At 39.7% G+C, this 17,743-nt stretch overlaps 1 protein-coding gene across 3 annotated transcripts in view; it reads left to right on the top strand.

Annotated features, from left to right (window-relative positions):
• The window catches only part of LOC106095073 (hemicentin-1), a 167,077-nt gene that overhangs the window by 89,742 nt on the left and 59,592 nt on the right, over window positions 1-17,743 (top strand). For all 3 annotated transcript variants that reach the window (XM_059362944.1, XM_059362941.1, XM_059362950.1), the window contains 2 exons: window positions 1,623-1,974; window positions 2,067-2,269. In XM_059362944.1, coding sequence (XP_059218927.1) covers window positions 1,905-1,974; window positions 2,067-2,269 — 273 coding nt within the window. In that variant the 5' untranslated portion in view covers window positions 1,623-1,904. The remainder of the gene's footprint in view (window positions 1-1,622; window positions 1,975-2,066; window positions 2,270-17,743) is intronic.

Here is a 17,743-nt window from a genome sequence, read left to right as displayed (position 1 = left end):
GGTGTGGTTTAATGTGGTTTAATGGACCTAATATCTCAAATCAGCAGATCGGTCTATATGGGGCCTATATCTAGATATAGTCCGCTATAGTCCATCTTCGAACCTAAAGAATCTGTGCAAAGATTCAGCTCAATGTCTCTATTTGTATAGAGTGTAACATGATATATGGGTGTGACTTCTTGAGCCTCTAGAGGGCGCAATTCTTATCCGATTTGAATGAATTTTGGCACAACGTGTTTTGTTACGGCATTCAACAAGTGTATCAAGTATGGTTCAAATCGGTCCATAACCTGATAAAGCTGTCATATAAACAGATCTGGGGACTTGACTTCTTGAGCCTCTAAAGGTCGCAATTATTATCCGATTTGCCTTAAATTTTGTACGACGGATTCCCTCATGATCATCAACATACGTGTTTATTATGGTCTGAATGGGTCTATAGCCCGATACAGCTCCCATATAAATCGATCTCTCTATTTTACTTCTTGAGCCCACAAAGTGCGCAATTCTTATTCGAATTGGTTGACATTTTACACAGGTCTCCAATATATGATTTAATTGTGGTCCAAACCGGACCATATCTTGATATCGCTCTAATAGCAGAGGAAATCTTTTCTTATATCCTGTTTTGCCTAAGAAGAGATGCCGGGAGAAGAACTCGACAAATGCGATCCATGGTGGAGGGTATATAAGATTCGGCCCGGCCGAACTTAGCACGCTTTTACTTGTTTTGTCTGAAGTTGGCGAAATTTTGGACTGAGTGTTAAGTTACTCCACTTCAGATATTTCTGCAATTTTGTTTAGATCGATCAAGATTTGCATATAGCTGCCATATAGATCGATATCTCGATTTGAAGTCTTGGCGCTAAAAAAGGTGCATTTATAATCCGATTTAACTGAAACATGACACATTGACTTATGTTAGGCTTTTCGACAATCATGTTGTATATGGTTCAGATCGGTTTCTTTTTAGATATAGCTACTATTCTTATTAGTATTTGGTCCAAATCGGAACATATATCGATATAACTGCTATGGGACATAAGGTATGCAATTTTCACCGGATTTTGACGAAAGTTGTTTTACATATATATGTGAGATAGTGGGTATCCAAAGTTTTGAATCGGACTGTTTGCCCCTGTTTCTTATTGGAGTGTTCATGGGCAAAATTTGCATTTGCAATTTTGATTTTAACGTTTTGGTTCTTTGGCTCGGTTTCATTGCTAAAATCTTAGGAGTACGGAAAAATTTTAAATTTTTGGGCAACTTTTTTTCAGTGCAACTCACCGCTTCTGAGCACATTTAGATTCACCTGGTTGAATCCGTAGGTCATAACTATTTTAGGCTTGTTGAAGTCGTAGAGAAAGTTATTGTCTTTTTGTTTTGCGAATTTCTATGCCTAGATAGAGATTGTTGAATATGCCGTTTCCAGTTCATAAACATAGAAGTATTTTACGCTGTATGCAATGTTTTGAAATTTCAAGGCATTTAGCTACTTCGCAACTGCACGCATTACCGGTAATGAGTCAGGTGTCCCCTAAACGCCTTGATTTTTTTCCACATTTAGTGAAAATTATGAACTTAACCTCATTTCTCGTTTTCCCCTTATTTTTCATTTGCAGTTCAACAATAGTGCCAGCTTCACTCTATAAGAAGAAGAATTTTTGGCGGTCTGCGTTAAAACCCCCTTGCTGGTGTGTTGCCAACGAGTCATGCGAAAAAGAGAAAGAAACTTTTAACCCAACAGTCGATAATATGGAGGTCATATCCTCACAACTGTATCACAATGTCGGTCTCCGTGGGATCACCGAAAAACCAAATGTACTTTTTGCTTTAATACCCGTACGCTGATGCTGCCATAGCAGGTTTTAAAATAAACAAAATTTAAGGCAAAGAGAGGCGCTATGAAGGATACCAAAAGACTGATACAAAGTTTGGGCGAAATGATTTTTCTGCTGATAATTGTCCTGAGTGGTAAGTGTTGGCTTCATAAATAAAAAATTCTACCTATTTAAGGAGTGTGGGGATTTTGCTATGATATTAATCGGGACTTTTCCTTTGTCCAGACCTAATAAGCGGTGATGTAACAGAACCCTTCAACGCATTTAAAATTTACGAAGAGACCATAGCCAAGACAACCATGCCGACCTATACTCATCCGCCTTGGATAGAACCATACTTTGGTCCGACCACTCCACGGAATGTCACTGCCTTAATGGGCAAAAGTGCATACTTGAGCTGTCGTGTACGAAATTTGGCAAATAAAACGGTAAGTAAAGAAAATCACTATTTAATCATATACGCATAGGAAAAAAAAATTTGCTTGTTATGAAGTGTTGTGTGACATAAATGCTAATAAAATACAATTGAAGCATAGTGTAGAATAGGGAGCATTTTTGTAATTGCTCAATAGTATTAGGTGGATATAATGAATTAACTCAATTCTTATATATATACCATAGGATAAAGATACAAAAATTTTATCAATTTGTTTGTAATACTTCGAAATATTGATCTGCGACCCCAAAAGGTATATATATTCTTGATCATTATGACAACTCAAGTATTGACAAGCCGATCTAGTAATGTCCGATCGTCTGCCTGTCGAAGGCACGCTAACTTTCGAAGGAGTAAACCTAGGCGAATGAAATTTTGCACAAATACATCTTATTAGTCTAGGTCTAGGCCATATAAACCGAACTCGCAATTTGACTTTCTAAGCCTCTAGTGGGCGCCATAATCATCAGATTTGGCTGAACATTGAAAATACCTTTAAAGTTAGTGAGCCAAAATGTGCCACGAGTTTACCTGTAGAGCGATAGCAAGTAAAAAACCCACAATCTCTGGTATATATGTAAACCACATTTCGTCAAAATTGGTGAAAAATGCATACCTTACGCCCCATAACAGCTATATCGAAACATGTTCTGATTCGGACCAAATACTAATAAGTGCAAGTCATTATTCAATATAAATGTATAACAAAATGTTGGTCTCTTTAGTAGCTATATCTAAAAGTAAACCGATCTGAACCACATACAACATGCATCTCGAAAAGCTTAACATAAGACACTGTGTCATATTTCAGTTAAATCGGATTATAAGTGTACCTTTTATGGGGCCAAGACTTCAAATCGAGGTATCGGTCTATATGGCAGCTATACGCAAATCTGGACCGATTTGGGCCAAGTTCCAGAAAAAATTTGAAGAGCCTAACACAACTCACTGGCCCAAATTTCGGCGAAATCGCACTGCGACTTTTATGGGCCAAAACCTTAAACCGAGAGATCGATCAAACTGCCAAATTGAAAAGGAATGTCGAGGGGCTTAACTTAACTCACTGTCCTGAATTTCGGCGACATCGAACCATAAATGCGCCTTTTATGGGCCCAAAACCTTAAATCGAGGAATAGGTCTATATGGCAGCTATATCCAAATATGATCCGATCTGGGCTAAAATTACGAAGAATGTCGAAGAACCTAACACAACTCACTTTTTCAAATTTCAGCAAAATCGGATAATAAATGTGGCTTTGATGGGCCTAAGACCCTAAATCAGAGGACGGGTCTATATGGCAGCTATATCCAAATCTGGACCGATCTGAGCCAAATTGACGACTGATGTCAAAGGGCCTAACGCAACCTAACGCAACCTAACGCAACAACGCAAGGATATAAGAAAAAATTTGCTCTGCTATTAGAGCGATATCAATATATGGTCCGGTTTGGACCACAATTAAATTATATGTTGGAGACCTGTATAAAATGTCAGCCAATTCGAATAAGAATTGCGCTCTTTGTGGGTTCAAGAAGTAAAATAGAGAGATCGATTGATATGGGAGCTGTATCGGGCTATGGACCGATTCAGACCAAAATAAACACGTATGTTAATGGTCATGAGAGAATCCGTCGTACAAAATTTCAGGCAAATCGGATAATAATTGCGACCTCTAGAGGCTCAAGAAGTCAAGATCCCAGATCGGTTTATATGGCAGCTATATCAGGTTATGAACCGATTTGAACCATTTTTGGCACAGTTGTTGGATATCATAACAAAACACTGCATGCCAAAATTCATTCAAATTGGATAAGAATTGCGCCCTCTAGAGGCTCAAGAAGTCAAGACCCAAGATCGGTTTATATGACAGCTATATAAGGTTATGGACTGATTTGAACCATACTAAGCACAGTTGTTGGATATCGTAACAAAACACGTCGTGCAAAATTTCATTCCAATCGGGTAAGAATTGTGCACTCTAGAGGCTCAAGAAGTCAAAACCCCAGATCGGTGTATATGGCAGCTATATCAGGTTATGGACCGATTTGAACTATACTTAGCACAGTTGTTGGATAAAATAACAAAACACTTTGTGCAAAATTTCATTCCAATCGGATAAGAATTGCGCACTCTAGAGGCTCAAGAAGTCAAGACCCAGGATCGGTTTATATGGCAGCTATATAAGGTTATGGACTGATTTGAACCATACTAAGCGCAGTTGTTGGATATCGTAACAGAACACGTCGTGCAAAATTTCATTCCAATCGGATAAGAATTGCGCACTCTGGAGGCTCAAGAAGTCAAAACCCCAGATCGGTGTACATGGCAGCTATATCAGGTTATGAACCGATTTGAACTATACTTGGCACAGTTGTTGGATAAAATAACAAAACACTTCGTGCAAAATTTCATTCCAATCGGATAGGAATTGCGCGCTCTAGAGGCTCAAGAAGTCAAGACCCAGGATCGGTTTATATGACAGCTATATAAGGTTATGGACTGATTTGAACCATACTAAGCACAGTTGTTGGATATCGTAACAAAACACGTCGTGCAAAATTTCATTCCAATCGGATACGAATTGCGCACTCTAGAGGCTCAAGAAGTCAAGACCCAAGATCGGTTTATATGGCAGCTATATCAGGTTATAAACCGATTTGAACCATACTTGGCACAGTTGTTGGATATCATAACAAAATATGTCGTGCAAAATTGCATCCCAATCGGATAAGAATTGCGCACTCTAGAGGCTCAAGAAGTCAAGACCCCAGATCGGTTTATATGGCAGCTATATCAAAACATGGACCGATATGGACCATTTACAATACCAACCGACCTACACTAATAAGAATTATTTGTGCAAAATTTCAAGTGGCTAGCTTTACTCCTTCGGAAGTTAGCGTGGTTTCGACAGACAGACGGACGGACGGACAGACGGACGGACATGGCTAGATCGACATAAAATTTCACGACGATCAAGAATATATATACTTTATAGGGTCTCAGACGAATATTTCGAGTAGTTACAATCAGAATGACGAAATTAGTATACCCCCCATCTTATGGTGGAGGGTATAAAAATGTCTTGCGAAATTTCAGCCAAATCGGATAGGATTTGCGCCTGTAAAAGCTCAAGAAGTCAAATCCCCAGATCTGTTTATATGACAGCTATATTAGGTTATGAACCGATTTGAACCATATTTGGCACGGTTGTTGGATATCATAACAAAATATTACGTGCCAAAATTCATTCAAATTGGATAAGAATTGCGCCCTATAGAGGCTCAAGAAGTCAAGACCCAAGAACGGTTTATATGACAGCTATATAAGGTTATAGATCGATTTGAACCATTCTTGGTACAGTTGTTGGATATCATAACGAAACACGTCGTGCAAAATTTCATTCCAATCGGATAAGAATTGCGCACTCTAGAGGCTCAAGAAGTCAAGACCCAAGATCGGTTTATATGACAGCTATATCAGGTTATGAACCGATTTTAACCATACTAAGCACAATTGTTGGATAAAATAACAAAACACGTCGTGCAAAATTTCATTCCAATCGGATAAGAATTGCGCACTCTAGAGGCTCAAGAAGTCAAGACCCCAGATCGGTTTATATGGCAGCTATATCAAAACATGGACCGATATGGCCCATTTACAATACCAACCAACCTACACTAATAACAATTATTTGTGCAAAATTTCAAGTGGCTAGCTTTACTCCTTCGGAAGTTAGTGTGCTTTCGACAGACAGACGGACGGACATGGCTAGATCGACATAAAATTTCACGACGATCAAGAATATATATACTTTATAGGGTCTCAGACGAATATTTCGAGTAGTTACAATCAGAATGACGAAATTAGTATACCCCCCATCTTATGGTGGAGGGTATAAAAACAGAGATATTGAGCTGAAATTTTGCACAGATTCTTTTTTTGTCCATAAGCAGGTTAAGTTCGAAGATGGGCTATATCGGACTATATCTTGATATAGCCCCCATATAGACCGATCCGCCGATTTAGGGTGTTAGGCCCATAAAAGCCACATTTATCATCCGATTTTGCTGAAATTTGGGACAGTGAGTTGAGTTAGGCCCTTCAACATCTTCCGTCGATATGGTCCAGATCGGTCTAGATTTGGGTATAGCTGCCATATTGACCGATCCTCCGATTTAGGGTCTAAGGCCCATAACAACCACATTTATCATCCGATTTCGCTGAAATTTTGGGACTGGGAGTTGTGTTAGGCACTTCGACTTCCTTCGTAAATTTGGTCCAGATCGAGTCAGATTTGGATATAGCTGCCATATAGACCGATCCTCCGATTTAGGGTTCTTAGGCCCACAAAAGCCGCATTTATTATCCGATTTCGCTGAAATTTGGGACAGTGAATTGTGTTAGGCCCATCGACATCTTTCGGCAATTTGGCCCAGATCGGTGCTGATTTGGATATAGCTCCCATATAGACCGATCCTCCGATTTAGGGTCTTTGGCCCATAAAAGCCACATTTATTATCCGATTTTTCCGAAATTTGGGACAGTGAATTGTCTTAGGCATTTCGACGTCCTTCGTCAGTTTGGCTTAGATCGGTCCAGATTTGGATATATCTGCGATATAGACCGGTATCGAGGTTTTGGGGTTTGGGGCCATAAAAGTCGCATTTATTGTCCGATGTCGCTGAAATTTGAGACAGTGAGTTCAGATAGGCTCTTCGACGTCCTTCTTCAATTTTGCCCAGATCGGTCGAGATTTGAATATAGCTGCCATATAGACCGATCTCTCGATTTAAGGTTTTGGGCCCATAAAAGAGGCATTTATTGTCCGATTTCGCCGAAATTTGGGACAGTGTTTTGTGTTAGGCTCTTCGACATTTTTATGTAACTTGGCCCAAATCGGTCCAGATTTGTACATAGCTGCCATGTAGACCGATAACTCGATTTAAAGTCTTGGCCCCATAAAAGGCGCATTTATAATCCGATTTCTGTGTCAAAACACAGTGACTTATGTTAGGCTTTTGTACATCCGTGTCGTATATGGTTCAGATCGGTTTATTTTTAGATATAGCTACTGTACTTATTAGTATTTGGTCCAAATCGAAATTTATTTTGATACAACTGATATGGGACATAAGGTATGAAATTTTAACCGAATTTTGATGAAAGGTGGTTTCATATATACCCGAGGTGGTGGGTATCCAAAGTTCGGCCCGGCCGAACTTAATGCCTTTTTACATGTTAAAGACTGTATCGTGATTTCAACAGACAGACGGACGGACATGTCCAGATCGTCTTAGATTTTTACTCTGATCGAGAATATATATACTTTACTAGCTGATCCGGGCCCGCTCCGCTGCGCCTTCTTTTACTTTATATGGAACAAAAGTTTCCTTGGAATATTTATTTTCGACAATTAAATAGTTTTTAGTGAAATACCATGCTACTGATAGTATATCGCTTGACTAATTGTTTAACAATCTTTATTGCTCTACGAATTTAAGTTTGGATGTAAGGTGTACTCCATTCTTAAAATACTTTATTTCAGACCGCTACCCTCACGATATCTGATTTAGGGGTGTTTTCGGGGGTGAGGTACTTGGCCCTCAAAAAATATTAGCATCGTGCTCTTCTTTCAAAAACCATTTATTTAAACCCCATATTGCCATTGGTTTAGGGGAGTTTACACGATGCGGCGTCCACATGGCCCCAAAATAGGTTATAAAATTTTTTTTCTAATCTTAAATACCACATATTGGCATGGTGGAAAATTTTTTACCCTTTGCGGGGTGTTTTGGGGAAGGGGTGATGCATAAAATACATGGTCCTAAATTTGGATATCAAATTCGTATTCTACTCCCAAATACTTTTATTTCAGCCCAATTTTGCGAAGGTCACTAAACAATTGCTGCTTGTGGGGTATTTTTGAAAAGGGGTTGACCCCCAAAAAATTGGTCCCGAAAGTGGGTATCAATTCTTGCTCTACCACCAATACCTTTCATTGAAGCTCCACATTGACATGGTCGGTATATATGGCCGATTTAGGGGTGTTTTGGGGTTAGGGTGGTCGCCCAAACACTAAGCCCAGAAAATATATCAGAAACGTGCTCTATTCTCATATATATATATATCATTTATTTGAACCCCATATTGCCGTTGGCCTCAAAATTGGATATCAAATTCGTTTTTATACCCTCTATGATAAGATGGGGGTTATACTAATATCGTCATTCCGTTTGTAACTACCCGAAATATTCGTCTGAGACCCCATAAAGTATATATATTCTTGATCGCCGCGACATTTTATGTCGATCTATCCATGTCCGTCCGTCCGTCCGTCTGTCTGTCGAAAGCACGCTAACTTCCGAAGGAGTAAAGCTAGCCGCTTGAAATTTCGCACAAATACTTCTTATTAGTGTAGGTCAGTTGGTATTGTAAATGGGCCATATCGGTTCATGTTTTGATATAGCTGCCATATAAACCGATCTTGGGTCTTGACTTCTTGAGCCTCTAGAGTGCGCAATTCTCATCCGATTGAAATGAAATTTTGCACGACGTGTTTTGTTGTAAAAGCGTGCTAAGTTCGGCCGGGCCGAATCTTATATACCCTCCACCATGGATCCCATTTGTCGAGTTCTTTTCCCGGCATCTCTTCTTAGGCAAAAAAGGATATAAGAAAAGATTTGCTCTGCTATTAAAACGATATCAAGATATGGTCCGGTTCGGACCACAATTAAATTATATGTTGGAGACCTGTGTAAAATTTCAGCCAATTCGTATAAGAATTGCGCCCATTGGGGCTCACGAAGTAAAATAGAGAGAACGATTTATATGGGATCTGTATCGGGCTATAGACCGATTCAGACCATAATAAACACGTTTGTTGATGGTCATGAGAGGATCCGTCGTACAAAATTTCAGGCAAATCGGATAATAATTGCGACCTCTAGGGGTCAAGAAGTCAAGATCCCAGATCGATTTATATGGCAGCTATATCAGGTTATGAACCGATTTGACCCTTATTTGACACAGTTGTTGAAAGTAAAAATAAAATACGTCATGCAAAATTTCAGCCAAATCGGATAGGAATTGCGCCCTCTAAAAGCTCAAGAAGTCAAATCCCCAGATCTGTTTATATGACAGCTATATCAGGTTATGGACCGATTTCAACCATACTTGGCACAGTTGTTGGATATCGTAACAAAACACGTCGTGCGAAATTCCATTCCATTCGGATAAGAATTGCGCTCTCTAGAGGCTCAAGAAATCAAGACCCAAGATCGGTTTATATGGCAGCTATATCAGGTTATGAACCGAATTGAACCACACTTGGCACAGTTGTTGGATATCACAACAAAACACGTCGTGCAAAATTCCATTCCAATCGGATAAGAATTGCGCCCTCTAGAGGCTCAAGAAGTCAAGACCCAAGATCGGTTTATATGGCAGCTATATCAGGTTATGGGCCGATTTAAACCATGCTTGGCACAGTTGTTGGATATCACAACAAAACACGTCGTGCAAAATTTCATTTCAATCGGATGAGAATTGCGCACTCTAGAGGCTCAAGAAGTCAAGACCCAAGATCGGTTTATATGGCAGCTATATCAAAACATGGACCGATATGGCCCATTTACAATACCAACCGACCTACACTAATAAGAAGTATTTGTGCGAAATTTCAAGTGGCTAGCTTTACTCCTTCGGAAGTTAGCGTGCTTTCGACAGACAGACGGACGGACGGGCGGACGGACAGACGGACGGACGGACATGGCTAGATCGACATAAAATGTCACGACGATCAAGAATATATATACTTTATGGGGTCTCAGACGAATATTTCGAGTAGTTACAAACAGAATGACGAAATTAGTATGCCCCCCATCTTATGGTGGAGGGTATAAAAGTGTAGTACCCTATTTTCACCACGGGATCATTATGCACCATCTGTGAAAAGAAAATCGGTTCAGCCGTTTCTGAGCCTATTAGGAACACACAAATATACGAACAAACAAACCTTCAAACAAACACAAATTGATATTTATACCCTCCACCATAGGATGGAGGGTATACTAATTTCGTCATTCTGTTTGTAACTACTCGAAATAATATATATTCTTGATCGTCGTGACATTTTATGTCGATCTAGCCATGACCGTCCGTCCGTCTGTCTGTCGAAAGCACGCTAACTTCCGAAGGAAGTCTTATTAGTGTAGGTCGGTTGGTATTGTAAATGGGCCATATCGGTCCATGTTTTGATAGGTGCCATATAAATCGATCTTGGGTCTTGACTTCTTGAGCCTCTAGAGTGCGCAATTCTTATCCGATTGGAATGAAATTTTTTACGACGGATCCTCTCATAACCATCAACATACGTGTTTATTATGGTCTGAATCGGTCTATAGCCCGATATAGCTCCCATATAAATCGATCTCTCTATTTCACTTCTTGAGCCCCCAAAGTGCGCATTTCTTATTCGAATTGGCTGACATTTTACACAGGTCTCCAACATATAATTTAATTGTGGTCCAAACCGGAGCATATCTTGATATCGCTCTAATAGCAGAGCAAATCTTTTCTTATACCCTGTTTTGCCTAAGAAGAGATGCCGGGAAAAGAACTCGACAAATGCGATCCATGGTGGAGGGTATATAAGATTCGGCTCGGCCGAACTTAGCACGCCAAATTTCAGGCAAATCGGATAATAATTGCGACCTCTAGAGGCTCAAGAATTCAAGATCCCAGATCGGTTTATATGGCAGCTATATCAGGTTATGGGCCGATTTAAACCATGCTTGGCACATTTTGGATATCATAACAAAACACGTCGTGTGAAATTCCATTCCATTCGGATAAGAATTGCGCCCTCTAGAGGCTCAAGAAGTCAAGACCCAAGATCGGTTTATATGGCAGCTATATCAGGTTATGGGCCGATATAAACCATGCTTGGCACAGTTGTTGGATATCATATCAAAACACGTCGTGCGAAATTCCATTCCATTCGGATAAGAATTGCGCCCTCTAGAGGCTCAAGAAATCAAGACGCAAGATCGGTTTATATGGCAGCTATATCAGGTTATGAACCGAATTGAACCACACTTGGCACAGTTGTTGGATATCACAACAAAACACGTCGTGCAAAATTCCATTCCAATCGGATAAGAATTGCGCACTCTAGAGGCTCAAGAAGTCAAGACCCAAGATCGGTTTATATGACAGCTATATCAGGTTATGGACTGATTTGAACCATACTTGGCACAGTTATTGGATATCACAACAAAACACGTCGTGCAAAATTTCATTCCAATCGGATAAGAATTGCGCACTCTAGAGGCTCAGGAATTCAAGACCCATGATCGGTTTATATGGCAGCTATATCAAAACATGGACCGATATGACCTATTTACAATACCAACCGACCTACACTAATAAGAACTATTTGTGCCAAATTTCAAGCGGCTAGCTTTACTCCTTCGGAAGTTAGCGTGCTTTCGACAGACAGACGGACGGACGGACGGACGGACATGGCTAGATCGACATGAGGTGTCGCGACGATCAAGAATATATATACTTTATGTGGTTTCAGACGAATATTTCGAGTAGTTACAAACAGAATGACGAAATTAGTAAACCCCCCATCTTATTGTGGAGGGTATAAATAGCATATTTATACCCACCACTGAGGAATGGGGGTATATTAATTTTGTCATTCCGTTTGCAACACATTGAAATATCCATTTCCGGCCCTAAAACGTATATTTTTATACCCTCCACCATAAGATGGGGGGTATACTAATTTCGTCATTCTGTTTGTAACTACTCGAAATATTCGTCTGAGACCCCATAAAGTATATATATTCTTGATCGTCGCGACATTTTATGTCGATCTAGCCATGTCCGTCCGTCCGTCCGTCCGTCCGTCCGTCCGTCTGTCTGTCGAAAGCACGCTAACTTCCGAAGGAGTAAAGCTAGCCGCTTGAAATTTTGCACAAATACTTCTTATTAGTGTAGGTCGGTTGGTATTGTAAATGGACCATATCGGTCCATGTTTTGATATAGCTGCCATATAAACCGATCTTGGGTCTTGACTTCTTGAGCCTCTAGAGTGCGCAATTCTCATCCGATTGAAATGAAATTTTGCACGACGTGTTTTGTTGTGATATCCAACAACTGTGCCAAGCATGGTTTAAATCGGCCCATAACCTGATATAGCTGCCATATAAACCGATCTTGGGTCTTGACTTCTTGAGCCTCTAGAGTGCGCAATTCTTATCCGATTCGGATGAAATTTTGCACGACGTGTTTTGTTATTATATTCAACAACTGTGCCAAGTATGGTTCAAATCGGTCCATAACCTGATATAGCTGCCATATAAACCGATCTTAGGTCTTGACTTCTTGAGCCTCTAGCGTGCGCAATTCTAATCCGATCAGAATGAAATTTTGCACGACGTGTTTTGTTATTATATCCAACAACTATGCCAAGTATGGTTCAAATCGGTCCATAACCCGATATAGCTGCCATATAAACCGATCTTGGGTCTTGACTTCTTGAGCCTCTAGAGTGCGCAATACTTATCCGATTAAAATGAAATTTTGTACGACGTGTTTTGTTATTACATCCAACAACTGTGCCAAGTATGGTCCAAATTGACTCATAACCTGATATAGCTGCCCTATAAACCGATCTTGGGTCTTGACTTCTTGAGCCTCTAGAGTGCGCAATTCTTATCCGATTGGGATGAAATTTTGCACGAAGTGTTTTGTTATGATATCCAACAACTGTGCCAAGTATGGTTCAAATCGGTCCATAACCTTATATAGCTGCCATATAAACCGATCTGGGGTCTTGACTTCTTGAGCCTCTAGCGTGCGCAATTCTTATCCGATTGGAGTGAAATTTTGCACGACGTGTTTTGTTATTATATCCAACAACTGTGCCAAGTATTGTTCAAATCGGTACATAACCTGATATAGCTGCCATATAAACCGATCTTGAATCTTGACTTCTTGAGCCTGTAGAGTGCGCAATTCTTATCCGATTGAAATGAAATTTTGCACGACGTGTTGTGTTATTATATCCAAAAACTGTGCCAAGTATGGTTGAAATCGGTCTATAACCTGATATAGCTGCCATATAAACCGATCTTGGGTCTTGACTTCTTGAGCCTCTAGCGTGCGCAATTCTTATCCGATCAGAATGAAATTTTGCACGACATGTTTTGTTATGATATCCAACAACTGTGCCAAGTATGGTTCAAATCGGTCCATAACCTGATATAGCTGCCATATAAACCGATCTTGAGTCTTGACTTCTTGAGCCTCTAGAGTGCGCAATTCTTATCCGATTGAAATGAAATTTTGCACGACGTGTTTTGTTATTATATCCAACAACTGTGCCAAGTATGGTTGAAATCGGTCCATAACCTGATATAGCTGTCATATAAACAGATCTGGGGATTTGATTTCTTGAGCTTCTAGAGGGCGCAATTCCTATCCGATTTGGCTGAAATTTTGCATGACGTATTTTATTTTTACTTTCAACAACTGTGTCAAATAAGGTTCAAATCGGTTCATAACCTGATATAGCTGCCATATAAACCGATCTGGGATCTTGACCCCTAGAGGTCGCAATTATTATCCGAAATGCCTGAAATTTTGTACGACGTATCCTCTCATGACCATCAACAAACGTGTTTATTATGTTCTGAATCGGTACAGATCCCATATAAATCGTTCTCTCTATTTTACTTCGTGAGCCCCAATGGGCGCAATTCTTATACGAATTGGCTGAAATTTTACACAGGTCTCCAACATATAATTTAATTGTGGTCCGAACCGGACCATATCTTGATATCGTTTTAATAGCAGAGCAACTCTTTTCTTATATCCTTTTTAGCCTAAGAAGAGATGCCGGGAAAACAAATCGACAAATGCGATCCATGGTGGAGGGTATATAAGATTCGGCCCGGCCGAACTTAGCACGCTTTTACTTGTTTTTTTTTTTGATCAGCGTAAAAATCTAAGGCAATCTAGCCATATCCATCCGTCTGTCTGTTGAAATCACGCTACTGTCTTTAAAAATAGAGATATTGAGCTGAAACTTTGCACAGATTGTTCTTTTGTCCATTAGCAGGACAAGTTAATAGATGGGCCATATCTGACTATATCTTGATATAGCCCCCATATAGACAGATCGGCCGATTTAGGATCTTAAGCCCATAAAAGCCACATTTATTATCCGATTTTGCTAAAATTTGGGACAGTGAGTTGTATTAGACCCTTCGATGTCATTCGTTGACTTGGCGCAGATCGGTTCAGATTTGGATATGGCTCCCATATAGACCGATCCTCCGATTTAGGGTCTTAGGCCCATATAAGCCAAATTTATTATCCGATTTTGCTGAAATTTGGGACAGTGAGTTGTGTTAGGCCCTTCGATATCCTTCGTTAATTTAGCCCAGAGGTGTTCAGATTTGGATATAGCTGCCATATAGACCGATCCTCCGATTAGGGTCTTTGGCCCATAAAAGCCACATTTATTATCCGATTTTGCTGAAATTTGTGACAGTAAGGCTTTTCGGCATCCGTGTTGTATATGGTTCAGATCGGTTTATTCTTAGTTATAGCTTCTAAAAGGAACAATATGTTGTTATACACAATTGAGCAATGAGTTGTACCGATTAGTATTTGGTCCAAATCGGAACATATATTGATATAACTGCTATGGGACATGAGGTATGCAATTTACACCGGATTTTGATAAATGTGGTTTACGTATATTTGCCCGAGGTGGTGGGTATCCAAAGTTCGGCCCGGCCGAACTTAAAGCCTTTTTACTTGTTTTTAAATATAGCTACTTAAAAGACCAATATTTTGTTATACACAATTGAACAATGACTGGTACTTATAAGTATTTGGTCCAAATCGGAACATATTTCGATATAGCTGCTATGGGGCACAAGATATGCATTTTTCACCGTATTTTGACAAAAGGAGGTTTATATGTACCCGTGGTGGTGGGTATCAAAAGTTAACTTAACGCCTTTTTGGTTGTCCTTCTTCTGTTTCTTTGGTATTACAATGGACGAAAACGTCTAAGTGAGTCTGATGACAGACTGTCACATAATCCTAACCAAATTGAGTTTATGTTGGTCTCAAGAAGTCAGATTTAGAGATTCAGATGAAAGTTGGCACTGATTTTATAAGTCATAAGGTAGGGTTTTGTGCCAAATTTCAACCAAATCGGGTGACAATTTAGGCTCCAAGGGCTAAAGAAGTCAAGTTCGAGCATGGGTTTATATGGGGATATATCTATTTATAGACCGATTCATGACATTCTTGGTATGGATAAGCTCTAACGGTTCAATACGATTGCGAAATTTCATTACAATCGTGTCAGATTTATATATATTTCACATATATATTTTTCAGCCAATATAGCATTTTAAGACTGTAAAAGCCACAGTTTTTGTCCGATCTTTACACAATTTTTTATGAGATGTTTATACCCTACACTACCACTGCGGTACAGGTTTTTCATTTGCTTGCAACGCTAATAAGGAGAAGAGCTAGACCGATCGACTCAGAATCACTTTCTGGTTCAATTTAGCCATGTCCGTCTGTCCGTCTGTGAGTCCATGAATTCTTGCAATTAAAGTGCAGGTCGTATTTGTTGTCCACTTATCACGAAATGTTGCACATATTTCTTCTCTGGCTCAAGGACGAATGCTATTGATTTTGGTTAAAATCAGTTCAGATTTAGATATAGCTCCCATATTAATGTATCGCCCGGTTTGCACCTAAATGGCCGTAGTAGCTACACTTTTCAACCGATGTGCACAAAACATATTTGAGAAATTTCATCAAAATCGGTCCCGATTTAGATATAGCTCCCATGTACCACAGTGGTGGTGTAGGGTATAAAATTCTTAAAAGGTTCTATTCATTACGTGCAAAATTAAAGTCTGACTAGATTTCAACATAGGTTTCATGTACTTAAAGTAGTATGTATGTTGACTCGGTGTTGTAGGGTATTCTATAGTCGGCTCGCCCGACTTTTGCCTTTCCTTACTGGTATTGTATTTACTGCAAATCGGACGAACATATATATTGGAGCTACATCCAAATCTGAACCGATTTTTTCCAATTTCAATGGGCTTCATCTCTAGGCCGAAAAATATGCCTGTGCTCAATTTGGAGACAATCGGATGGAAATTGCGACCTGCAGTTTGTACAAAAATGAACATGGACAGACGGACAGACAGACAGACGAACAGACGGACATAGCTAAATCGAATCGGAAGTGATTCTGAGTCTATGGGTATACTTATCAATGCGCTAAGTTATAATACCCTGTACCACATTATTGGTTTAGGGTAAAATGAAATTGTTGCGCTTTGTTTATTAGTTTGAAATTTTCATGAAATTTTCACATATAATCAAAAAAGCTAGATCTCGGAAATGGATGCACCGAATTAAGTGAGATTTTGCATGCAACATTATGGTACCAAAAAAAAAAAAAAAAAACACGAAATTGGTATAAAATTTTGGGGTCAACTAACAAGGGGCGACGCGCCATCCTAAGCTAAATTGCACAAATATGTCGATGGGCTTAACCTTTCTTACTGTCCAAAATTTCGGCGGCATCGGAAAATAAATGCGCCTTTTATGCGCTCTAAACTTTAAATCGAGAGATCGGTCTATATGGCAGCTGTATCCAAATCTGGACCAATCTGTGCCAAATTAAAGAAAGATGTCGAGTGGTCCAACGCAAATCACTGTCACAAATTTCAGCAAAATCGGATAATAAGTGTGGCTTTTATGGGCCTAAGACCCTAAATCAGCAGATCGGTCTATATGGCAGCTATATCCAAATCCTTACCGATCTGGGCCAAATTGAAGAAGGATATCGAAGGGCCCAACGCAACTCACTATCCCAAATTTCAGCAAAAACGGATAATAAATGTGGATTTTATGGGCCTAAGACCCTGAATCGGCGGATTGGTCTATATATGGGCTATATCAAGATATAGTCCGATATAGCCTATCTTCGAACTTAACCTGCTTATGGACAAAAAAAGAATCTGTGCAAAGTTTCAGTTTATTTTTAAAGACTGTAGCGTTATTTCAACATGCAGACGGATGGACATACGGACGAACATGCGGACGGACAGACGGACGGACATGGCTAGATCGTCTTAGATTTTTACGCTGATCAAGAAAATATATTCCCATCCTTTGGCGGTGGGTATAAAAAGTAAAGTCTGACGAGTCGTCTCACCCTATAAACTCCCCCTAAACCAATGGTATTTGGGGCTTAAATAAAAGAAATTTGAGAGTAGAGCACGAGCTAAGTGCGTGTGTGACCGACCCACCCTACATTCCCCACTAATATCCAGTTTGTGGATTATGAATGTGGATTGGGAATGGAGTATGAATTTGATATCTGCTTTCGGGGCAAAG

The sequence above is a fragment of the Stomoxys calcitrans genome, chromosome 1 (genome assembly GCF_963082655.1).
Source record: "Stomoxys calcitrans chromosome 1, idStoCalc2.1, whole genome shotgun sequence".
In the NCBI taxonomy this organism is placed as follows: domain Eukaryota; kingdom Metazoa; phylum Arthropoda; class Insecta; order Diptera; family Muscidae; genus Stomoxys; species Stomoxys calcitrans.
Note: the sequence above shows the minus strand (reverse complement) of the source record. Positions and strands in the feature narration are given on the sequence as shown.